This window comes from Mytilus edulis, chromosome 14, assembly GCF_963676685.1.
Source record: "Mytilus edulis chromosome 14, xbMytEdul2.2, whole genome shotgun sequence".
Taxonomy (NCBI): domain Eukaryota; kingdom Metazoa; phylum Mollusca; class Bivalvia; order Mytilida; family Mytilidae; genus Mytilus; species Mytilus edulis.
The window spans coordinates 29031539-29058406 of NC_092357.1; the positions used below are offsets into that span (position 1 = coordinate 29031539).

At 33.1% G+C, this 26868-nt stretch overlaps 1 protein-coding gene across 1 annotated transcript; it reads left to right on the forward strand.

The window, feature by feature from the left end:
- On the forward strand, positions 1–26660 carry LOC139503641 (protein CASC3-like). The gene is made up of 12 exons (XM_071293464.1): positions 1–130; positions 2659–2686; positions 4027–4088; positions 4613–4756; positions 6737–6870; positions 8961–9146; positions 10450–11591; positions 12560–12724; positions 14391–14465; positions 16542–16771; positions 17967–18092; positions 23184–26660. Exons 1-12 carry the CDS (start codon positions 26–28, stop codon positions 24012–24014), a joined length of 3228 nt encoding a protein of 1075 aa, XP_071149565.1. The 5' UTR covers positions 1–25; the 3' UTR covers positions 24015–26660.
- Positions 26661–26868: the final 208 nt, after the last annotated feature.

Consider the following 26868-nt stretch of genomic DNA (forward strand, 5'->3'; position numbering starts at 1 on the left):
CTCATGTGGGAAGTTGAGAAAAAAAATGGCCGACAGGAGGCGAAGGCCTCATTCAGAAGCCGAAAGTGATGAAGAAAGTACAGAAACGGGGAGTACCCAGAGTCCTCGTAAACCTCGACAGTCAGAATGTGTTAGTAGTCACATGAAAACTCAATTGAATAACAAGTCCATTCACGAAAACCGTTCGTGTTTTGCTAATGAATCGAACTAAAATGTTCATTTCACATTTTATGAATATTTTTTATGTAATTGTGTTTTCTTACACATGGTGTGCATATTGTTACACTCTATCGATTTCGTGGATTATGTTGACCAATAATGTATAAATCATCATTTATAATGCTTGCACACAAACAATGAAACATGAATTCTAAACATGCTCAAGTTCAACATGTACAACAAAATTTATGTACACACAAAACATGTTAGAACTAGAAGGTTCCCCACAGGTGACACTGTGGATATGTATAAGGATTAACAGTACTATTAGAGTTGAAGAGTTGCTGCTATCTATTGGCCAACAGGCCTCTACAATAACTTTTTTTTCAACTTGTCCTGTAGGACAAGTACATACCAACATTTACTTGTCCGAATGAAATTGTTACTTGTCCAAAAATTTCTATGAAAAATAACCTTTTTACATGTTTAGTTGATTAAAGGAGCAAAACAAATTTAAACAATATAACAGAATTTGATGTATTTTTTTTTCAAAAATACGAGTCAAGCACAACTGCGAAACTAGTCATATTACAGGAATTAGGTTCTAGTTTCCATCAATGCTAGTCTCATCAGACTCTAATCATGAGGCACCATCTGATAGGCCTGTACACTCATTGGATTAGTATTCTGTTTTGGTTTTTTTAAGTTAAAAAAAGTGTATTCAAATGCAATCAATAAAAAGAAGAAGATAAGCCATCATAAGGTCTGATTGCCAATGAGACAACTCTCTGAAAAAGACCAAATGACACAGAAATTAACAACTATAGGTCACCATATTGAAAGTATTGGTTTTTTTTCTACTTATGATCAAAAATGATTATGTGAATTTTATGGTGAATAAAAAAAAAATATTTTGGTGAAAACATTATGGTATGGTATCTATTTTAAGGAACAGGTGTCAAAATGAGGTACTGATTTGTCTTGGTCCCGAAATGTCTCCTGCCTTGTCAAACTGTCTATCAATCATGTCTACTAAATATGTCTCCTACGGTGCCAAACTGTCTCTTAAACAATTGGAGCTGAATCTTTCGAGGTGACGAACTGTTCTGTAAAGTTACCTAATCTACAAAACGCATCATTGATTGGGATCAGTAAGACTGGTTTCCGAGAATAGTATACCTTTTACCTGTTAAAAAGTACCGGACAAAGAACCAGTTAAAATTATCGATTGCAAGTAAACATGTTAAAGAAAAAGGTTTTGCATTTGAATAAACATAATACAGAAACTTGTCAAATTAATATTTGTTTCTTGTTTTTTGTTTATAATAAATTACTTTGTTCATCAAAGTTGGATTAAATTTATTTTCTGTGAATAATTGTACTTGTCCCGACGGACATGCTTGATACAGCTTTTACTTGTCCGACCTTTTTTCCCTCTGGTACCGGACAATCGGACAAGCGTTATTGTCGAGGCCTGGCCAATTGACAGTGCAATTGCTGGTAGTATTACTTGTATCTAATGAAGAGACTGCAGTCAGACCCAAATTTAAGATTATCTGGGTACAGGGCAACCCTAGTACCTTTCCCCACGGGTCCATTTGCCCTGATTAAAATTTATTTTTTAATATTTGTCTATTTGCAGAATGTTTGTTATTTGTACAGACATGACAGAGTATGTTTATAAAGTTTGTTGAGAAATTAGCCGTTTATTTGTATTGCTGCAATTCCAACCAAATAATTATTTTCCTTAGATTTGCATAGAAGAATATTGAAAAACAATGTATTTATCTACCAAATGCATATTGATATTCTTTTATTTGTTACACACTTTTAATAATTCTAGTCAATTAATAAATTAACTTTTAAATCCTTTTCATGTTTTACAATTCATACATCATTGTTTTTACTCATTCTACATGTTCTAAGCTGAAAAGTTTATCAAAACAAAATGTTGTTATAATTAGAGACATTTATGCACATGTCTGCTATTACCAATCCATCAAAGACAATAATTCATGATAATACAACAATCAGTGAGAATTATTATTGATATTATTAACAATAATGGTCCCAAAAAGTGCCATTAATTTTAGATAATTCCATGTTTTTTTCATGATTTTCAAGAATTGCATCATATATTTAAATAAGTTTATTAAACTTGAATACCCTTATTAAATATTAATATTTTCTAAAATAAGTAGGGAGAACAATCCACGGGGCGAACAGATTCTGGGTGAAAAAACTCCGGCAAACAGACCCTGGGCGAACATGTAATTAGGGCGAATAGACGCAATACCCAAATTTAATGATGGCGTTCCTATTTTAATGCATCTCAAATAGATAAAGTTATTATAGCTTGCAAAAATGTTTGAATCTAAGTTAAATAAAATTCCTCAAAACTTATGTGTTCTTTGTGATTTGAAGTAGGTGTTGATTGCATTGATGATGAATGATTTATTTAAAATTATGTATGTTAAATTTCTTGTCTTTTTTTGACAGGAAAGTGAAGGTGAAACAAAAGAAGCTGGTAAGTTTTATGAACAAAAAAACATTTAAATGACTAAAACCTCAGTTTCATTTCTACGTTAAACATGCATCTGTTATTTATAGTTCAAAACAGAATGCAGAGATGCATTGACATAATCACCATGACAACTAAACCAAAGCATGAAAGTGAGGCACATAATCGCTGATACCAAAGGGATTTAACAATACAAACTGACAAAGCGAAGGCATAAACGAAAAAACACCCAAAACACCAACATTTCAACCAACAAAAAGATACACTTTGAGGAGATTAGCAAGAAAGGATGTATCTAATATACATCAAGATACTATTTTCAATCATTGTCAATGCAGAATCAAAGATTTCAATGAATTAGGAAAAGATCTTATCGTATGTTATTGAAAAGCATGTTATATGCATGGTTTCCTATTTCATTTAAGGACATCATGGAGTACACTCAGTACAATAAACATGATCATGATGATAAACATGTAAATGCAGAAAAAATTTATACATAATTATATATGCACTCTGAACTAAACTGCAGCTGTCCCAAAAAAGCTTGAGTCTCAACACTGAATACGACTACCATTACAGTGATATTGTTTGCCTTCAATTAGTGGAGAATAAAGGCTTTTTTTCCTGGGGAAGAATCCCAATTTGAAAAAAAATGGCTTAAAATTATTCCAAAAAAAGACAACTTTTTTCCCAAACAGTGTAGTCTCAGTAGTAATTGTGCATGAATACAAACTGAAAAACACTAATTTTAACATTTTTTCATGCTGAAAATGACTATGTGCAGATTTGAGGGTCTACTTATGTATCATCACTGACAAAATAGGGTCTTATTTTAAAGCAGGGTTTGACTCTTGAAAATGGGTCTGTAAATTGAAGTTTCAGTCAAATTCATGGTTTATTTTAAATTTCCCAATTTGATGAAAATGACTCATATTTTCCCAAAAAAAGTAGAGGTAGTTTTGAAAAAAAACAATATCACTGCATTATCCTTGATTCTATCTTGATCACTCTGTCAAAGGTAATGTATATACAGTGACAGTTGAGTGTTTTTATGTTCAAAACTAAATCAAATTAACTTTGTTGTTTGATATTGACCGGAGCCAAACTATTTCATTTCTCAAAAGGAAATTAAAAACAGCTTTAAACTTTTTAGTTTTATGCATATTTTTTTTAGAAATATGGCATTCTTCTTCATTTTTCTTAGCTTTGTCATTTTTGTGTGTATGAACTCATGTAATATTTGACTGCATATATGACAATAGCTCAAGACTGCATCAGTTTATAGGTAGAAAAAAAAGCATAACTGGTAGTCAGCCAGTATTCAACACTTGTTCTATTTACAGATTTAGAGGTATCAGATTATGAGAGTGCTAATGAGGACAATGGAGAGGAAGGAGAGGAGGAGGTTTGTTGTTTATAAACATTTATCAAGTCATATATCTCACCAAAAAATTGGAGTAAAAAATATAGATTGTCAAAAGAGCCACAAAATCTGCATTACAAAAGTTGACTACACATAACATGTACAACAAAAAAATGTGTATTATGATTATTTTGCATGGAGAAAACACGTCCTATTTTTGAAGAAAAAAAAAACATAAAATCATATATCCAAGAAATACATTTTTCCTCAATGCACAAAAATGGTACCAACAAAACTTAATGCAGTAAATATAGAATACAATTTCTTAAATGCATGAAAAAACTCATATTGAAAATTCTATCATGTCTACAATTTTGTATAAATTAGGGGAAGCTGAACCTGCCTCTTGACGGCAGATTTTCTCGCTTTGTTGAAGACCCATTAATAGCCTTAGGCTGTTTTCTTGTCTTTGGTATGGTTGTTGTCTCTTTGACACCATTCTCCATTTACATCTTCAATTTTCTCTCATGTCTAGTATGTCTTTCATGTTTATCATGTTCATGTAGGAAGAAGAAGATGATGAAGAAGAGGAATCAGAAGAAGAGGAAGATGACGATGAAGAAGAAGAAGGAGAAGAATATGAAGACGAAGATGTCATTATAGAAGACTATGATGAAGTTGGGGAGGAAAGACAAAGTGGGGATGGAGAGGTTTGTACATGTAGCAGACCTGGGGTCAATTACATGCCAAATTAATTAATTACATTGATTATTAAATGTAATTAATTACATCACAAGTACATTGATTTTCAAATGTAATTCATTACATTACAATTACCAATGGTCCATGATAACATTGCCACTGTAATTAATTACATTTCAATTATTTTATTCAAAGGCATGCAAGAGTTATGTTATTACATAGCTTAACAAACATTGATAGATCATAAAAATAAATAGAGTGGATACAATTGCCACCAAGACAGCTATCCACCAATAGAGTGGGTACAATTGCCACCAAGACAGCTATCCACCAATAAAGTGGGTACAATTGCCACCAAGACAGCTATCCACCAATAGAGTGGGTACAATTGCCACCAAGACAGCTATCCACCAATAGAGTGGGTACAATTGCCACCAAGACAGCTATCCACCAATAGAGTGGGTACAATTGCCACCTAGACAGCTATCCACCAATAGAGTGGGTACAATTGCCACCAAGACAGCTATCCACCAATAGAGTGGTAACAATTGCCACCAAGACAGCTATCCACCAATAGAGTGGGTACAATTGCCACCTAGACAGCTATCCACCAATAGAGTGGGTACAATTGCCACCAAGACAGCTATCCACCAATAGAGTGGGTACAATTGCCACCTAGACAGCTATCCACCAATAGAGTGGGTACAATTGCCACCAAGACAGCTATCCACCAATAGAGTGGGTACAATTGCCACCAAGACAGCTATCCACCAATAGAGTGGGTACATTTTGGACTTAAATGCGATTTTTATTTTTGTGATATTGAGAAAAATCTGTTTAAATTCATATAAAAAATCAATATCGGAGTTAAAATTATTGTCATTATAACCCGACGCATTGTTTCACAATAATTTTTGAATTTACATTATACATATTCAAGACAAAGCCATAAACATGATAAGGCCAGGGTTTTTTAATTTGTTGGTTTACGGATTTTACCAATGAAAAAGTCGGGTCGGTCGGTCGGCAAAAAAAAGAAAAAAAATATGCTATTTTGTCATCATTTCTTAGATTTTAGTTTTCGATGAAATCAGCTGTCATAAACATCACATGACATTCTAATAATTTCCCGTAAACAAAAAGTGGACGGGGACTGCTTGGATATCGTCATTTCACAAACATGAAAAACAGATTCGCGTAGCTCTTAATCAATATCGATAACTTGGTGGGCTTGGTGAATTACGATCTTCAAGCATGAAAACTGATAAAGAAGAAAAAATGTAAAAACGTCGTACGAAAATAAGTTTCAATACACATGTCAACAAACGTAATGGACTCGTCCACTGGAAAAACGAGAATATCGGATTAATCTGTTGTCATGCATTCCTGTTTTTTTTGGCCAAATGGACGATATTTTTTTATGATCTATGAAGCAAGAAAATTTCAAATGATTTGTTAATATTTAGTACTTTAACTTGACATCTTCTACCTGTCCACATTTGGACAAGTCTATTTCTATCAGATGATGCATCTTACGGACTGATGACAAATACGGTAAACGAATTGATTTTGTAATTGGTTTTAAACACAGGTTTCGTTTCGCAAAATTATTTGCACAAACCACATTTCAAGGTCAGTTATAATTGATTTGTCTATTTTTAGAAACGTAAAATGGAAGTTTTATTTTTTTCACTACAGAAAGTGTTATCAATTTTAATAGTGATTAATGCATTTCATTTCATAAAAAAACGAGTATTTAATTATTTTTTAGGGATAATGCATTTGTTACGGTCGGCGGGAATAAAAAAAGCATGAAAAGTGAATTTTATTTTTATTCTGGACATCGGCAAAATCGGATCGGCGGATCCGTAAACCAACAAATTAAAAAATTCTGGCCTAAACAATCAAAATTTGTTTACCTAAATAAACATATAATTCATACTTTTAATAAAGTTTAGATTAATATATTTCAAGCTATTACATTTTAGGAGCAACCTGACAAGTCTAAGTTAGATGATGATGAGGACAGAAAGAATCCAGCTTTCATTCCACGGCAGGGAGCTTTTTACGAACATGATCTCAGGCTGGGAGAAGATAGTCAGGAGGGACTAGAAGAAGAGAAGTGAGTGGTTATTTCTAAAATAAAGTAGCACATCTATTTAGTTTATATATCATCTTATTCAAGAGAAATTGAATGTTATTCCAGTACTCAAGTCAAATGTTTGTTTTTTTAGAAAGTCCATTAGCTCATATTTGAAGATTCAATAATTTTGTATAGTATTTTCTGCATTTTAATATCTCCCTTTGACGTGTTTGATTAGATTTAAGTAAATAACTTTTTGTCATTTATATCAAGATATCTTTTTGAATTTTCGGTACCCAATGCTCTTCAACGTCATACTTTATTTAGCCTTTTAAACATTTTTGATTCGAGCTTCACTGATGAGTCTTTTGTAGACGAAAAGAGCGTCTGGCGTATATGGGCGTTTTCAATAAAAGCGTAACTTTCAGACCTAAAAAAAATGGAAAATCAACTTGTCTAAAATTTAATTTCAAGAGTTATTTTGAATACCTCTATTATAGACCTGTTTGTAAACAAAAAATGCAATCTTAAATATTCTTTAAAATGATATTATTTTCATAATTTGTGTACTGTTTCGTAACTTCTTCTAAACACACATATTTTTTGCAGTTTTAAATGTTTCCTATAGACGTTCAAGTTTGTTTACTTTAAATACTAGAAAATCTCATTTTTTTCTGAATTGGGAAACCATTTTTCCCTTAAAGATAAAACAGTACTTCACATATGAAGGCACAACTCATGTTACGTAGTGGACATTTTGATGCGTTACGTAGTGGACAAAACTGTTTCGTAGTGGACAAAAAGTTTCGTAGTGGACAAAAAGTTTCGTAGTTGACATCAACCCTATTATATGTTAATAAAAACATAATAAAAATTACATGAAACTAACCCTTGTTATTTGTTTTGCACGAATATAATTGAAAAAAGATAAAAAAAAAAAGACTGCATGGTAGTGGTAGTGTCCACTACAAAACGTTTTTCTCCCATACTTGTTTCGTAGGGGACCGTTTCGTAGGGCACATATTCGCATGTTTTATTTTTTCCCCCACAATCCCTATATTGCAATAGTAACAAGACTGATTGTATTCATCAAAGCATTTATTAAGCTGTACACTGATATTTTTTTCATAATTTTAAAACCAGATACTGAAAGTGATTTGACCCGTTTCGTAGTGGACATTAACAAAAATGAGGTATCACTCTGGTCCATTTGATGTGCTCAATTTTTCTTACCAACAATTTAATTGCTGTTATAAAAGCATCACTTCTTTTGTAAGACCCTAATGTTTATATCTCTTGCAAACAAAAATTACATTGATTTTATAAAACTGTTTATTGGCAAATTTTAATGACTTCATTTCGTAGTGGACATTTTGTGAGGGACACACCTTCTGAAATTAAAAATCCTATATTGAAAGCTGTTACTTTAAAGAACTTATGTAAAGTAAAAATAACATTTATTTCTTCATTTTTTTACGATATTTTAGAGTAGGAATGTTGAACAGGCGGTCTACGGACATGCCATTTTGGTTGTTTTGAACCATTCAGGAGTCAATATCTTATCAATCCCTCTAAAAATAAACTGTTTCTTTGCTTAAAAATGTTAAATCTAATTCAATGTACTGACTGCACAAAAAATTATTTGCAAAGATCAAACATATTTTTTTTAAAGTGGCTGGGACAAGAAAATACGTTTTTATTGAAAAACGCCCATATATAAAATTTGAATCCATGTATCTATGATGAGTTTATTTGATTTTTAATCTTTTTGTTTTTTTATATGCATGCTAAAATAAAAATCTTTTCTCTGTTTTTCAAAGTAAATACATATTCTCCAGCACCACATGATAATTAAATTAAAATAATTTATCAACTTTCCAAGGATAGTGTCTTATACAGGATTTTTTGTAGTTAAGAAATATATAATATATTCGATGAGATTGCAGTCTTTATGATAAACTTTTAGCTCCACATGTCCAAAGCTCAATTATACCAAAATCTTAGTTGGATTCGGTTCATTCAGTGGCTTTGTTGAGAAATTTTTTACAAGCCTTGGCTGGTGGTTTTGTGGTTAAGCGTGAAGACTGAGAGTGATATAAAATGTATCTGTATTCTCTCTATTGTTCTAGGCGTCCAACAGGTCCAAGAAAGAAGTTATGGCAGGATGAAGGACGCTGGAACCATGATAAGTATGCTGACTACATGCAAGCCCCTAAGTCAAGAGAGGAGCTAATCACAATGTACGGTTATGACATCCGTCTGGCAGACAAACCTCCAGATGCTCCACCCCGTAGAGGAGGAGGGGGAGGGCCCAGGTAAGGATATGATTGAAATTTGTAACGCTTATGTAGCTGACATGATTGTTATACAAAATGATGTTATGTGTAGGATTTATAAACCTAACCATACTTGTATAAAAGAAAATAACAAAGTGGGAATGGTGTATGAATCTAGTATCTGTTTTGAAAATCTCAATGATGAGATAAAAAGAGTTTTCTTTTATTCAACAACAATATTGCACATGCTGTTAATAGATTTCTTCTCGGGTACATCTATTTAAATGGAAATTGGAGTTATCTTCCTTTGCCAAAAATTATATTTGCCCCCTCCATTGACCATAGTTATTTTTTAAAGGAAAAATGAAAAATAATCACTTCACAACAACTATAAACACGATAAATTATAAAACAATGTATGCTAAAAAAAAGGATTTAAAAAAAATGTTCAAACCTTTAAAAAAAATTTAAGGCAGATTCCATTTAGCATGTTTAGTCAGTAATTCTGAAATTTTTGCTCCTGTTTTTTTTTGTGAATAAAAGTTGGTGTGGGGTACTATCAATGACAAAACATTTAAATGACACACAAAAAAGAACACCCAAGAACCTAAGACATCTTAAGGTCTACAAACAGTTTTAAAAAAATAGACATACATCTATACTGTGGATTTGTGGGTATCAATTTTCGTGGATTGAAGAAAACTACCAATACTCCAAAGTCTGCATACATTCTCATGAAAAATGTGTTATAATTTAGTTTGTATATCGAAAATCGTTGTACATGGGTAACCACGAAATCAACAAAGATTGATATCAAACAAATAATAAAAAAATCACAGTACTTGTCAAGCTCAAAATTACATTTAAACATCAAAACTTATCCAAGTACTACTCTCAAACAATGTCAAACATCAAAACTTATCCAAGTACAGAAAATCTATGAATGAATTTAACTTAAATAAATCATAAGTCTAAAAATTAAGCTGTTGAGAGAGGTGAAAAATATGGTACTGCATGAGTTTCAGCATTGGAATTCTTTTATGATTTTACTATACATGTTGACAAGGTTTACCTTTCCTTTTCAATGATCTACATAAAGATGAGTTTTTATGCACATGTGACCCCATCAGGCATAGTCATGTTGTAATTGAATTTTGACCAAGATATACGAGAGATAATTGAGATTTATTGAACTCCATGTTTGTTTATAATGTATTGTAAAAAGATAATATTAACCTCTCAGGGAAAAGTATAAATTGGTTAAGAATTAGAGAAGACATTTAATGACATTTATTTGTTCTTTGTACTTTTAATAAAATGTGAATATTGTATAATTTTTTAGAAGACCAAGGGATGAGAAGCCACGTATTAGTGACTTTATTCCAGAATCCTCTAGGGATGACAGTTATTTAGTAGAAAGAAAAAATGACTATAATAGAAACAGAGATAGAAACTTCAGAGGCAAATCTGAAGAATATCGTCAACAGGATGAAGAACGAGGTCCTCCACCAAGTCGGTCGTATGAAAATCAGAATACTGGTAACGATAATGAAAAACATCAGCCTCCAAAATATGATGAGTGGAATAGTCGATACGAAGAAAATCAGTCATATAGATATAGATCTCGTGGTGATTCAAACAAAGACTCAGGCAGAGGATATGGCAGAAATTCAGATTCAGGTAGAGGTTACAATAGGAATCGAGACTCAAATAGAGGCTATGAAAGGGAATCATATCAGGATTCTAATCGGGGTTACGATAGGCCGCCTCGTAGGGATTATGATAATCGAGGTTATGACAGGCCACCTCGTAGGGATTATGATAATCGGGGTCAGAGGTATGATAATCGTGATAATAGGGACTATCGTAGTGATCGTGGGAACTATGAATACCAAAGAGGGGGGAGATATAATGGTAGAGGAGGATATAGAAATGATCCTCCTAGACGGGAGTTTACATATTCTAGAGGACAGAGAGGTGGAAGGTCAACAAGACCTGACAGAGGAAGAGGGGCTGCCCCAAGAAGAAGTTTTGAACAAGAAAGGAAAATCCCTCCACGTTTTCTCAAAAAGAAAGAACAAAGGTTGCAACAACAGTTACAAAATAATTATAATACTGGGGAATACATTGATCATGAACAGATGCAAAATTATTATAATGACAATGCCATGGAAGGGTATCAGCTTGTAGAAGGTGATATAGAAGGCCAACATGTTGTTATTCAAACAGAAACATATACACCAGGGGGTGGACAAGAAGATGTTCAACAACCTCAAGAGGAAAAAGCAGAAGAGAAAAATGAAAATGTAATTGTACAGTCAAGTACCAGTGAACGCAAGTCATATTCAAAAGATCGACGTGCAAGAACTGTTGGGAAGACACGAGTACAGGATTCTGCTTTAAATGCTGTACAGGAAGGAATGGTTAATCTACAGCTTCAAGAGAGTCAGAAAAGTTCTAAGGCTGGGGACGCACAAGATAGAGGTACATTTATATGAAATAAGGGCATAAGTTTGAATGTTAGCAGCTATTGGTCACTGTATGGCCTTCAATATTTAGCAAATTCATGATAAAGATCAAGATAAAAAAAATCCAATCCATTATGTATGAAAAATAACAGTTTAGACATTGAAATGATAAGTAAAATATACATGAATTAAAATCAAGCTAAAAAATTAATGTTAAGGTAGTATGGGTGTCTTTCGCCATTTTGGATTGTAAAAAAAGAGAATCTAAGGTCTAGATTTTCAATCAAGTTGCCATTTTGTCTGTAGCTTGAGAAAATGCGCGGTGACCTATCAATTTTATGACATTTTTGAACATATATGTATATCAATAGATACTACGATTTGGCAAAGTATGAACAAATTCTATCATTTTTAATTTAGACTCCTATACCACCTTTTAAAATGTTAAAGCAGATAACTTCTACCAAAGAGATTGCAGTTTTTCCTCACTCAACATTATAGCTATCTAATACTTTGAAGAATATGCATACTTTTCATTTACTTCAGTTGGGGCTTTCCAAGCTGTGAAGATCAGTTTCCAATTTTCACACCATTTCTCATAAAAAGAAAACAAACATTTGCCTCAATTTAAAAAAACACTAGCTGCCAGAAAAAAGTCCACCATAAACATAAACTTGCAGAGATCATTAAAGTCCATTACATACCAAAGGATAAGGTCTGTATGCATGGTACTCTGTGATAATGGGTATACATATCAAAGTAGATGTTTATACAATATTATAAGTCATCTTTAAAATTGGAGTTATCTTCCTTTGTCAATTATATGTAGTTAAACCAGCTACAACCTTGTTTATACAATGCAATATATTTAATTTTACTGCCCACTGATAAATTACTGCAATCTTTACACTTCAGTTCTTACAAGCACTTTAATTAACATGTCAATTTTTTGTACAACCTCCTTTTAATATTTTTAATTTGTAGGTGAACAGAAGTCTAAAAGGTCATCTCAGGGTCAAGCCGACAATTACCAAGCATCCTCCAAACAAGATGGTGGAAGGTCAAAACGTTACTCATCACAAAGACAAAGAAATCCAGAGCAAGCTTCACCTGATACTGCTCAGTTCTATCCCCAAGAAGTTCCTAAAGGTAGATTATAAAATTAAGAATTGAAATGGGGAATGTGTCAAAGAGACAACAAGCTGACCAAAGAGCAGAAAACACCCAAAGGTCACCAATAGGTCTTCAACACAACAAGGAAATCCTGCACTCAGAGGTGGGCCTCAGCTAACCCCTAAACAAAAATGTGGTATAGTTCAGTGAAAATGGACCTTATACTTTACTCCAAAACGTATTATTTGAATTAAGATTAAAAAAACACATTTAAGACTTACAAAGGACATGGCGCTCCTACTTTTGGAGAGGTACAAAAATATGGTAGAGTTAAACATGTTTTGTAAGACCTTAACCCTTCTATACATCTTGTCAATGTAGAATAATTTTTTTATACACCCTTTCTATCAGGGTTGGCAAAAACCCGGGTTTTATGAGTATTGCCCAGGGAAATACTGGGAAAACCCGGATTTTACTGGGTTTTAGTGGGTAATACTGGGTAATATAAAATACTGGTCTAAATTTCATAGAGGATTCAGTGATCAAACACAAATGTATTACATTTAAAACATATATAACTTGTTTTAGTTGTCTAGATTGATCAGACTGTAAATATAAAGCAAAAAAATCATTTTTTTTCAAATAAGTACAACTCTTATTAAGAAGTAAGAAAAAAATACATTTAAATTTATGTATATGTACTGTCACTAATTAATAAGTAATTATTCAGATTACAACACAGATTTGTTTATGTAACAATAATCAGCCCTTTCAATTCTGTAAATTTTAATGGCATGACCCCTTAGGTTGTTTATTTAGCAATATGAATGTATAACAATTAAAATAACAATTCACTTAAAAAAATGCATTTTTATCAAAGATTTGATTATCAAAACAATGCTTAGTAATTAACAGGGTATCCTTAAATGTGCAAATTTTGCATTGTGCTTACATTAATGAAGAACTAACATGACTAAATGAAATTGAATTTTTCATTCTTCTAGAAAGGACTCAATGGTTATCTGTATAAAAGGATATATTTAGCTGTAATACTATGAAACTACACCAAGTCTTAACTATTTTGTGTTAAAATAAGCTTAAAAAACCATATTGCCCAGTAATGCCCAGTATTACCCATTTCTGGGAGTATTGCCCAGCCCGGGAAAACCGGGTTTTTCCCGGGCGGGTAATACATTGCCAACCCTGCTTTCTATACTATATTGTCAATCCATTTGAAAAGGTCTTGCTATATCTCAATTTATAAAAATAAAGGAGTTATGGTGTGGTTGCCAATGTCATTTATTCATCTAAGGACCATCTTTAATGTTGAGAAAACCCATACTATATACATGATATAGCAAGCTATACATGCTATAAAAGGCCTTGACTTGAAATAAGGAAAAACAATAAAACATAAATGTCATAATTAATGTACAAAACAATAACGAAAAACTAGCTTACTTAAAAAAAGCAATTTTTATTTCAATGATTTTCAGCCACGTTTCCCAGATTTGTTTGTTTTGAGGAGATCAGAAAGATATACATGCATTATACATTGTATGTCAGAATTTTTATTGAGTTTTGATATAGCTGTTGAATACACAATTTTAATGCATGTAAAACTTTAACCACTGCATACACTAGATATTTGTTTGTACTTATCTAAATGTATTGATTATTTGAACATGCTCCATTTTAACAGGTTTCCAAAAACAAGAAGTAGCAGTTCCATTTCCACAGCCCATCCTAAGACCACCCATTAATTATCCAATTCCTGGTAAGTAGTAATACAAGGTACTGTATAGTGTATAATAAAGCTGTCTCTTTTGGTACTATAGAGAATGGTAAAAATGGGAGACAGAAGGTACATAAGGGATATTCAAACTCATAAATTGAAAATAAACTGACAAAAAATGAAAATAATGGAAGATTTATAGTATAAGAAACAGAACATTAAAGACTGAACAACACAACCTAATCAAAATGCAGGAGTGATCAGTAAAATAAATAACAGAAATATACAGTAGAACAGATAAAAATAAACGAGCAATTATAACTTAATATCAGTCCTTTTATGCCAACAAATGGAAGAATTTGTTTGATAATGCTAAAATACATTCCTCGGAAAACAGTGAATGAACCATATCATATTGCATATTGCATAAAAACTAGGGATGTCAATTGGTGAAGATTTGCTAATCAATTTCTCGTTGGATTTACCAAGTGATACTCGAGTTCTCGCTCGGTAAATCATATACAACATGGAAACACAAAAATATACTGTTTTATGTACATGTATTGTGGCTCGTAGTTGTATGATAGTAAAACCCTCAACATGGGAACCGTAGAAAAACTCATTTAATGATCTACAAAGGGTGACAATTAGAACAAACTTTACATTAATCACTTTTCTGAGGGTCGATACCAGGTGTAACGAATTTGTTCTTGTAAACTTATTCCGGAACGTAGGGATTTCTCAATTTGTTTGGTAGCTAACAGTCCTGCTGATGAAAATATATGCTCTGAAGATACAGAGGTGGGAGAGTTAATATGATAAGCTAAAAACATAAGCCTTGGAAAAGTACTCATATTTATAAATCCTATATGTACCCTTTTGCGTAATTTTAAATGACCATTGAACGCAAATATTCTAATAGTAATTTAATTTTTATTAATTTTGATTAATGAATGATAATTTCCCGGCAGGCACTCTCAATACAAATATTTTTTTGTTTATAAACTTGAGAAAGCAACAACATTGTCACAAAAGACCGATACTTGGTACTACAGAGCGATCCTCGAGTACTCGTTGACATCCCTAATAAAAACTGTTTCATAATATGGATTCATTATAAGTTTATATGGTTATTATCATTGGGTTTTGTTGGTAAAGACTAACCACAAATTTTAATACCCATACTCCTTTTCCCATAATTCAAACATTATATTTAAAATACTTTTTTATTTGTGAAGAGCATTCACTGATATTCACATACACAATTAAAGTACAATAAGAATAATTATTCACAAATATTGAAACACATTATAATAGTTTTTACAAATATTCATGTACAATATACAAGTATTCACAAATGTTCATGTGCAATACTTATAAATTATCGTTGATCATGTCAACGAGATTGATTTTCTCACTTGAGCCCGTATGAAGTCAGCGAGAAAAGTAGTCCAGTGGAGATGACCAATGATAATCTGTTTATCGCTATTTTACCTATCAATTTCATGTCAATTTCAATAGCAACTCTATGTGCCTCCTTAGTTTCTAGCGCTAATTTTCCATCTCAAGTGAGTAGCATGATATGAAAAATTATCACAAAAAAAGATCAAAGGAAAAATGCACAAATTAGTGATAAAAGAGTTTTGACAAATATATAAATATAAATATGAACAAACAGTCATGTACAACAGTATTCACAATATTCAAGTACAATATGATATTATTCATAGGCATCTGTAAAATTGAAACACATTTTAAGAGCTTTCACATATATTCATGTGCAATATAGTTGATTCCAAGGTTTTTCCAAGCTATGAACATTAAAATTTATGATCTACCTACTGTATTCTCATCAGTATCACATGAATTCTGTAAATTCAGAAATTATTGCAATGTTTTAAATTTATTATTGTGAGAAATGAGACGGGATTATCATCACAATGATTTAAACTTGCATTTTGATATTTTTTATCTGAATTTAACAGGATTTTTTTCAATATAGCAAAAATTAAAATTGCATTTTAAATGACAAAATGGCAATAATAGATGCAAGCAATATACTGAATTGACAGTAATATTTATTCGATGACAGTTCATTGTGTATTTACATTTTTTCAGTGTCAACTAGTGCTTTACCAAATGGTCCTCCACAGAGATTATTTAGACCTCCTCCAGTATCAATGACTGGACCAGTGCCCATTATACCACCACAGTTTATCAACACTGGAGTAATCTATGGACCACCACAGGGCCCAGGACCATATCCAGTTGCTCCTATTCAGGGATTCCCATCACCACCTCCCGTGTCAACAGCTCCTCCACCTCCCATACCCGGAGTATCTTCTCCAGTAAGTATAAATAATTTCTTAAGGACAGTCTCCTATTGAGGGATTCCCATCACCACCTCCTGTGCCTACAGCTCCTCCACCTCCCATACCTGGAGTATCTTCTCCAGTAAGTATAAATCATGTCTTAAGGACAGTCTCCTATTCAGGGATTCCCATCACCACCTCCTGTGTCAACAGCTCCTCCACCTCCCATACCCGGAGTATCTTCTCCAGTAAGTATAAATCATGTCTTAAGGACAGTCTCCTATTCAGGGATTCCCATCACCACCTCCTGTGTCAACAGCTCCTCCACCTCCCATACCCGGAGTATCTTCTCCAGTAAGTATAAATCATGTCTTAAGGACAGTCTCCTATTCAGGGATTCCCATCACCACCTCCTGTGTCAACAGCTCCTCCACCTCCCATACCCGGAGTATCTTCTCCAGTAAGTATAAATCATGTCTTAAGGACAGTCTCCTATTCAGGGATTCCCATCACCACCTCCTGTGTCTACAGCTCCTCCACCTTCCATACCAGGAGTATCTTCTCCAGTAAGTATAAATCATGTCTTAAGGATTTTTTCCTATTCAGGGTAACAACCTCCATACCAGGAGTATCTTCTCCAGTAAGTTTAAATCATGTCTTCAGGATTTTTCCTATTGGGGTAACAACCTCCATACCAGGTGTATCTTCTCTAGTGAGAATCAACCATGTCTTAAAGATGGTCTCCTATTTAGGTTCACCTGATCCTGTGTCTACAGCTACTCCACCTCCCATACCTGGTGTATCTTCTCTAGTAAGTATAAATCAAGTCTTAAGAATGGTCTCTTATTATAAGGGTCACCACCTCATATATACAGTGCATCTTTACAGTGGTTAGAATTCCTCTACCACTCATAGTCTTAGTGTTTCTTTTCCAGTGAGTATAAATCATGTCTTAAGGTCAAGTTAAGGATGGTCTCCTATTCAGGTTCAACACCTACAACTCTACCTCCTCCAATACCAGGTGTGTCTTTACCAGTGAGTACGGTATATATCAATAATTTATTTTTCTGTCTTTTAAGAACTATTCAGATAAAACTGGTTTACTAATTTATTAAAAGTCACGATATATACATGTAATATTGCTTTAGACAGTGAAAAAATGTCAAAGTTTCAGTGATACTTAAAATAAAAGATTTTGTTTAAACTAATTAGAATCTCCTTTTCTTTCCAGAATCAGCTTCAAGAAGTTTATAGACATGGAACAACATACTATGCTCCTGAGATGCAATATCCACAGATTAAAACGTTTTCTCCTGTAAAAAGAACAAAATCAGCCATACCAATAGTCAATCCTGAGGTGAGTTATTTCCCTTGAGTAACCAGCATCACATTAATATTCGTGTTAAACATTGACAATAATACTGTAAATTCAGAAATTATTGCGAGGTTTTTATTAATGCGAATAATGCGAGCGTCGGACGATCGCAATAATTAAACCTCGCATTCTTACTTTCATTTTTCCAATGTCAATTTGTGATTGATTTATCTCCCTTTGTTCAGTGGTGTGATGTGTTTAAGCTTTCACCTGGGGCATTTAAGGGTAATATGTTTTTACAACTTATTTCCGCTAATCTGTGTAATCAGTGAAGCCAGGTGACATTTTTATAACACTTCGACTTTTAATTGGTAATGTGTCTGTAATATGTTTATGATTGAACAATATTGCCGGGAACTTTTATGAATGGGATACTAGTACTAGTAATTACTTTTGAATGCTGTTCGATTATTATATAAAGTGACAAATTACGATGTTATTTTATTTTGTTAATATTGTTTGTAATTGTTCAGTGGAGCATGTGTATTTTCAGTATAAGTAAACCTTTTGAAACTTAGAAATAAAAACAAGTTATATAATACAATTTATTACAATAAATAAATAATAAATAACAAAATAACAAAGATCATCAGAAGATAATATTGTTCATAAAGCACAAGCTACTATTGTTCATTGAGCACACTACATGTAGTTCATTAAAAATACAATTTAACACTTTATACAGTCACTTATACCAGACTTTTTCCAACCTAGCAAGATAATGTCTTTCTTTGACTTCAAGTCGTGGAACACTTTACTCAACCACTTAGCATGTAACGGCTTGAGAACAGAAAGTCTTAAGTCAACCTTGTTGATGGTGGATGAATCTTTAAGATCTTCAGCAACCATATCTGCGTACCAGTTCGTGAATTCGTTTTTCATGGCAGCTTTGAGCTCACCATTCACGCTGAGATCCATTGGCTGAAGTTCCCCAGTACAACCCGCGGGTACGAAAACATGTTGAATTCGAGCTTAAGACAAAGCATCTAGGACTTCTTGACACCTGTGTGCACGGAAAACATCAAATATGGCATTTGACTGCTGTCGTATCGGCAGGTCTAACTCTTCTTTAACTTTGTCGGTATACGGCACAAGCACAGTCTCAATGTATCGTACCATACTCTGTTCATTACTCCAGTGGCTCTCTGTGTGGAAAACGTCCCAGTCGGAGGGCAACGGATATTTAGCATGGCACTGGTCTGTTTTACCTTGGTATAAAATCTGAGGTGGTAAGAGGCAACCATCTGATGTGCTACCTAGCAAACCTGTTATCTCACGTTTATCTTCTAAACCGATGATATCAACTTGCTTTGAGCCCTCCATCTCTAATGTCCAGTTAGATACAGGGACGATCTTCAACCCGGTCTGGTCAAAGTTGAAGATAAGTTGTGGAGGCACTTGGTACTTTGTAACGGTCTCGTTGATGATACGATGAAATTCACTTTTTTGGTGCTCAAAGTCAACTGGTAGTTTTCTGGCTGCTTTGGTACCCTTTCGCTTGACGTACCCGAGTCTTTTTAGGAAGGATACGGCCCATGTCTTGGTGATATGAATCGACCCACCAGCTTCACTGAGTAGTGTTGGGTTTTTGTGTTTGACTAGACCACGGGCTGTTGCAATAACGATAGCTTGGTTTACGATGCCACCGGCTTCTCTGATGCTGCGTATGTGGGCTGCTACATCTTTGTCTAAATCACCAAGTAGTAGCGGTCTACCACGTTTTTCTGGTGTCAACGCATTGACAGGTTGGTGGTTGGATTCTTTTGAGTGTACAAGATATTTCTTTTTCATGGCTCTTACTGCACTTTCTTTAATGTCAAGTTGGAGGTCTTTGCTAAATTTGCGGGCAGCGGCAACATTGCCATGTTCAGTGGCGTATTTAGCTATTTTAGCACGGGTCTCTGGTGTGTAGCGGTTGTTGCTGGCTTTTCTCTTGACCCCCCGTTTTGTGCTGGTAGTTGACTCATCAGTAGCAAGAGAGTTGACAATTTCAGTGTTAGCAGCTTTAATTTTATCAGCTGCATCTTTGTTGGTAGCGTTATCAGGATTGGGCAACCTCAAGACGATATCGTCAGGGGAGCGTTTCTTTGTGACAAACTTCCACATTGACATTTTTTTACTTAATGGCGTAAAAAAAATATCATTCCTATTTATAACCAAATGAGTCTTTGCTAATCAAAGCTAATTTATAAGATGTGTAATTAAATTTATTTTTAACAATATACCACAAGCCAAGCCTTTATGATGAATTTTATTTTTCTCAACTTCGCTTGTATGCATAAAAGGACTAAGAAGCCAAACATAATTTACTACGGGTGATTGCGATTATCAACTTTTAATATTGTAATTTATTTTCTTTTGAAGTTAAAAATATCCTATAATTACCCAAGCCGGGCCTCGTTCTACACTAATCTTCTGCACGTGGTCGATGTTCAATTAAGTTTCTAGATCCCCAAAGTCGGCATGCACAACACATAAGTTCTAGTAATGCATCTTAGTTTCTAGATCCCCTTTACAAGTTACATCAGTTAAGAATTGTGTATTCAATCACAGAAAACATACGGAAGGTAACTAAATGCATAGATTTGAACAAAGCTTTACTTTGCGAAAAGACATGTGAACATCTGTGATTTACAATAATGTTCAGCATAAAAAAAAAATTTTTTTAATCGGCAAGTCGCAATAATTAAACCTCGCATTTTTGCCTGTGGTCGGCACATCGCAATAATAAATGCACGCAATAATTTCTGAATTTACAGTAGTTATCTTAAAAAACATCTTAGATAAGTATACTATGGAGCACATTAATCAGCAATTTTCAATGCAAACTCATAGACAAGTAAATTTTAGCTCAAAATGGTCTAAATATATTTCTCTTTCACCGCAAGTTTCATTTCTGCAAAATTTATTGGTCAGTTCAAGTAAACAAGGAGAAAGTAATTGGTGGTCTGACACCTAATAGAATGAGTGCAGTATAAAAATGATTATTTATGCATCTCCACTATAGAAACCGTGTAATCTTTTTAACATTTTAAAAGATGTGATGATTCTATCGTTGCCTTACATTATTTATATTTGTATTGTGTGGTTTTTCCTCTTTCAAAATAATACAAATTTTACATTAAAAAAGTCTCATATATTAACAATTGCAGAATTTTCCATTTGATTAAATTTATAAATATATGTAAAAACAAAAACTTCAGATTTAACATAATGCTCATATTGGTTGAAATTTTATAAATGTGTATGTAGCAAAAAAAAAATACTGTTTGAGTTTTTGGTATACATTGAAATAGATACAAGTAGAACCTAAAAAACTAGGAGGAAGAAAAACACATGTTAAATAGAAACAATGATTGTATAAAATTTTGTCAGCACTTTTAACCTCACCTGGCCCAAAGGGCCAAGTGAGCTTTTCTCATCACTCGGTCCGTTGTCCATCATCATAACTTTTACAAAAATCTGCTGCTCTGAAACTTTTGGGCCAAATTTAACCAAACTTGGCCACAATCATCATTTGGGTATCTAGTTTGGAAAATGTGTCTGATCACCCAGCCAACCAACCAAGATGGTCGCCATGGCTAAAAATAGAACATAGGGGTTAAAATGCTGATTTTGGCTTGTATCTCTGAAATCAAAGCATTTAGAGCAAATCTGACTTGGGGGGGGGGGGGGTGTAAAATTGTTTATTAGGTGAAGATCTATCTGCCCTGAAATTTTCAGACAAATCAGACAAGCCGTTGTTTGGTTGCTGCCCCCAAATTAGTAATTTTAAGGAAATTTTTCAGTTTTTGGTTATCTTGAATATTATGATAGATAGAGATAAACTGTAAACAGCAATTATTTTCAGCAAAGTAAGATCTACTAATAAGTCAACCAAGATGGCCGCCATGGCTAAAAATAGAACATAGGGGTAAAATGTAGATTTGGCCTATATCTCTAAAACCAAAGCATTAAGAGCAAATCTGACATGGGGTAAACATGCTTATCACATCAAAATCTAACTGCTTCAAAATTTTCAGTTGAATCGGACAACCCGTTGTTAGGTTGCTGCCCCTGAAATTAGTAATTTTAAGGAAATTTTTGCCGTATTCACTTATTATCTTGAATGTTATGATTGATAGAGATAAACTGTAATCAGCAATAAATTTCATCAAAGTGAGTTTTACAAATAAGTCAATATGACCAAAATGGTCAGTTTACCCCTTAAGGAGTTATTGCCCTTTTATAGTAAATTTTTAGTAAATCTTTGTTATCCTTCACAAAAATCTTCTCCTCTGAAACTACTAAGATGAATTTAACCAAAGTTGTATACAATCATCACTAGGGTATGTAGTTAAAATATTGTGTCTGATGACCCCGCCCACGAACCAAGATGGCCGACATGGCCATAATAGTATATAGGGTAAAATGCAGTTTTTGGCTCATACATCTAAAGTTATAAACCCAAAGCATTTCGAGCAAATCTTTCAAAAAATAAAATTGTTCATTAGGTCAAGATCTATCTGCCCTTAAATTTTCAAACCATTCAGGCAACCTGTTGTTGGGTTGCTGCCCCTTAATTAATTTTTCAGCTTTTAGTTATTATCTTGAATATTATTATAGATAGCTATAGGGCTAAACTGTAATCAGCAATAATGTACTGCAAAGTAAGACCAACAAATAAGTCAACATGAACAAAATGGTCAACCGACCCCTTAAGGTGATATTGCCCTTTATAATAAATTTTTAACAGTTTTCACAAATTTTGTTGTAAATTTTTACAAAATAATTTACACTGAAACTACTGGGCCAAGTTCATTTTAGATAGAGATAATTGAATTCATCAAGATTGTTCAGTACAGTAAGATCTACACATACATCACCATCACCAAAACACAATTTTGTCATGAATCCATCTGTGTCCTTTGTTTGATATGCACATAGACCAAGGTGAGTGACACAGGCTCCTCTAGTTTAGTTTTCTCTTTATTACATTCCATGATTGTAAACACACAAAGTTTTCAAAAGATCCCAATTATTTTTTATACAATCAATCTGGGTATATATAAATTGAAATTCTTTTAATTTAAGGAAATAACTGGTAATGTTTATGTGGAGGGTGTTGAAGGAGAACAAGAAGTAGGTCAGGATCAGTTTCAGGTGGATAACAGAGATGCCATGCTTCAAGAAACAATCGATAGAGAATTTGGATTTGAGGATCAAACTGAGCCTCCATCATTGTATGAAGGTAGTAAATCTGTTGCTGAACCTGTTTCAGACAAAAGATTGTTTACAGATGGACTGACTTCAGAGACAATAGAACACACTGATAGTGATTTAGACTCTTTATCATCAAGGTTAATAACAGATATCAGTAATTATACTATAGCATTCAGTACAGATCAGGAAGTCATTGAGAAGGATGATGATCAAGAGGATGAAAGGAACTCTCCTGTTATGGATGTTAAAAGTAGTCTGCCTGTTGTTGAGAGTGTTCCAATTGTAGAACAACAGGACAGTCTACCAGCTGATAGGATATCTCCTGCTATTGAAAAGGGAGATAATCGTGATGATGAAAGAAACTCTCCTGTTTTGGAAGTTAAGAATAGCATGTCTGTTGTTGAGAGCTCTCCAGTTGTGGAAAAAGCTGACAGTCTAGCAGTTGAAAATACATCTCCTGCCTTAGAAGATAAAAATATTCTGTCTGTTGTTGAGAGCTCTCAAGTTGTGAAACAAAATGACAGTCTGTCAGTTGATAAGACATCTCCTGCCATAAAAGAGAAGAATGTTGAGAGCTCTCCTGTCGTGGAGGAAAAAAACAGTGTTTTAGTTGATAAAAGCTCTCCTGTTCCTGAAGATACAAAAGATACTTCACAAGAAGCAGCTGATGCCTCAAGCTCACCAGAAATTTCAGTCACATAGTCTTTCATAACTATTGTTAAGTGTTTTTGCAATTTTGTTTATGTATAGTATGTGAGGTATCATGTTGGTAGAGAGTGTTAAAGTTACAAGCATTATTATTTTCTGCAATTTAAAGCTTGTTTTGAAATTATATGAATGATAAAATACATGTAAGGCATGTGTAGTCATCTTTGAGCATAGTATTTTCATCATCATATATAGATATTGTCCATTTTGTTAGTTTAATTGTTAATTATGTATAAACTGATGAGTCTTGGTAAAAGTTAAAACATTTTAAATTACTGCATAAAATTTTGTGTCCTTTTTTAAGTAGTTTTAAAATTAAAATCATTGGATATTGGTTTATTCTTCTCTCTCTCTCTTATTTTCTTTCTTCTGCATATTATATCATGAACCATAAAGTATGAAGCTGAAGGACATTGAGAACCCAAAATTTCAGAGACTTACAAATATAACAAACTTTAGCTAATCTATCCCTGGGGTAGAAAATCCTAAGTATTTCCAAAGAATCAAAAGTTTTGTAAATTGCTAATTACAAAATTACCATGTATCTTTGATGCTTTTTTTTTTGGTCAGTTGATGTCGACATAAAATTTTGTTGTAACAGTTTGAAGAACTAAAGATAATTTGCAATTTTGGTAACTGCAATATTAATGTGCCTTTCCAAAGTCTGGAAATTTGTCAAATTTGTTGTAATTGTTAATTATCTAGTTTTATTTTTTGTCTTTTAATGAATTTGGTGTTAATGGGAGATTTATGTTTGCCTCTGAAAAATCATTTAAAATATATTTTACAAGCTTTGTAAGTCCTTGTAGTTTGTGTAGTATTTTCTGTAATTATGATTAGTACAAAGCACTCACTATTTTAGGTGGTTCTCATAAAAATTAGCTAGTTGGGACTAATCCAACTAAAGAACATTTTTCTCATCTTGTGTTGTTTTGTACAATTTAGAGTTTGTCATTTTGTTTTTTTTCTAAATACAACAATGTACTTGTCTATTAAGGTGGTACCCAACACTTTAACTAAAATTAATTTGGTTCATTTAATTTCTTAAAATTTTGAAAAAGTATTAACTTTGACCCTTTGACAAAAATATAATAATTTAAAAAATTTGAACCAACCGTTTTATCAGAAAAATTACACTGGTTATATAGCAGTTTGATGAACACTTATTTTGATCATTTAGAAGCTTAATATTCCCTTAACAACACAACGTTATCAAAACGTTTTGCTGATTTTGCAGAGTTATCTCCCTGTAGTGTTAGGTACCACCTTAATGAAATGTGAATGGTTGCTCATTGATATAATACCTCATATCTCAATTTATTCAAATGTAAAAAGATGTTCTGGTGTGAATATAGGATCCAACAATTACTCCTATTGTTTACTGTGGAATCATTATTGTTTGTGAGATTTCATGAAAATACTATTAGGAAATTACAATATTCAAATATTCAAACAACATTTTATACAAGCTTGTATGCAGATTTTGGCAAAACTACAAAATGCAATATCCACAAAAAGACGACTTTTCCTCAATACACAAAAATTAGTACCCTCAATACACAAAAGTTAGTACCCTCAAAAATAACTGAATACACAGTAATTTAGTTCACACATTGTAACCAGCATTTAAAATGTGCTGTTTGTTTTTGTTTTATTAGGTATGCTTTTAAACTGGGTTCTGACCATTTCTTAGAAAAGGAGTAAGATCAGAAAGGTCTGAAATTGTAGCCATAAAAATGTTCATGAAAGAAAAGAAAATAGCATTTAAAAAAATATCATTGATTGGTAACTATCAAATATACATTTAAAGAATATTGCATTTGAGGAACTATCATGCATCAGTAATTATTTAAAAATATCTAAAAAGGGTTTTCCAATAATGGGAAAAAAATCTGCTTTGGGGATAATGCAGATATAACATCAATATAATATAAAAGTAAATTTGTATAAGGATTATATTTATTTTATCATGTGAAATCAAGTACAATGTATAATGTGTATCTATCAGTATTTGTAAAAAAATGTTGGTTTAGTTGAATATTTGAACATTTTTTGTCCATATTGGTATTATATTGTGATGTATCGTGTTTTACAGGACTTTAGAAATGCATTATAAACTTAAAACTACAGAATAATTTCATACAGAGATACTGTAAATTTAGAAATTGTTGCATGCTTTTACTATTGCAAATTTAAAAGAATGGACAAAAATGCTAAAGTAATATTGTAATAGTATGGTAGTTATTTCATAGTCCCAGTCCATTGGCGGATCCAGAAGGAAGGGTTCCGGGGGTTGGAAACCCCTTTTTTTGGCCGATCAATGCATTTGAATGGGGGACATATAGTTGGAACCCCCCCTTTGTCCTGGGTCGGGAACCCCCCTTTTTAAAAATGGCTGGATCTGTCCCTGGAGTCCATTCATTTCGATGTGATTACTTCATATGAATGGAATGAATTAAAAAGGATGTGTACAGTTGCCAGATAAATTCGAGAATGGAAATGGGGAATATGTCATAGAGACAGCAACCCAACCAAAGAGCAGATAGTACTTTTTCAACAAAGTTTAGAGCAACTCCTTGTTGGAATTAGATCTTTTATATGGTTTTGACTATTTGTTCTTTAATCCAGTATGTTATTGAATGCATCTATCTCCTGAAACAATCTGATTTGTTGAATCTTATCGCTAGCCTTTAAACTGCCAACTTAAGTTTCAAAGCATTATCCTTGGGAGTTTGTTCCGGTGAAAATCCTTAATATGCAACACTAAATTTGTAATAAGTGAATATTTTGAGTTCGTGATTGACTAAAATTGATGTCATGTGATAAAAATCCACTGTTTTATGTTGTC

Coding starts and splice junctions, on each gene's coding strand:
- LOC139503641 (XM_071293464.1), top strand. CDS start 26: ATGGCCGACAGGAGGCGAAGGCCTCATTCAGAAGCCGAAAGTGATGAA. Junction 4,757..6,736: donor GACAAAGTGGGGATGGAGAG/GTTTGTACATGT, acceptor ATTACATTTTAG/GAGCAACCTGACAAGTCTAA. Junction 12,725..14,390: donor TCCCCAAGAAGTTCCTAAAG/GTAGATTATAAA, acceptor CCATTTTAACAG/GTTTCCAAAAACAAGAAGTA.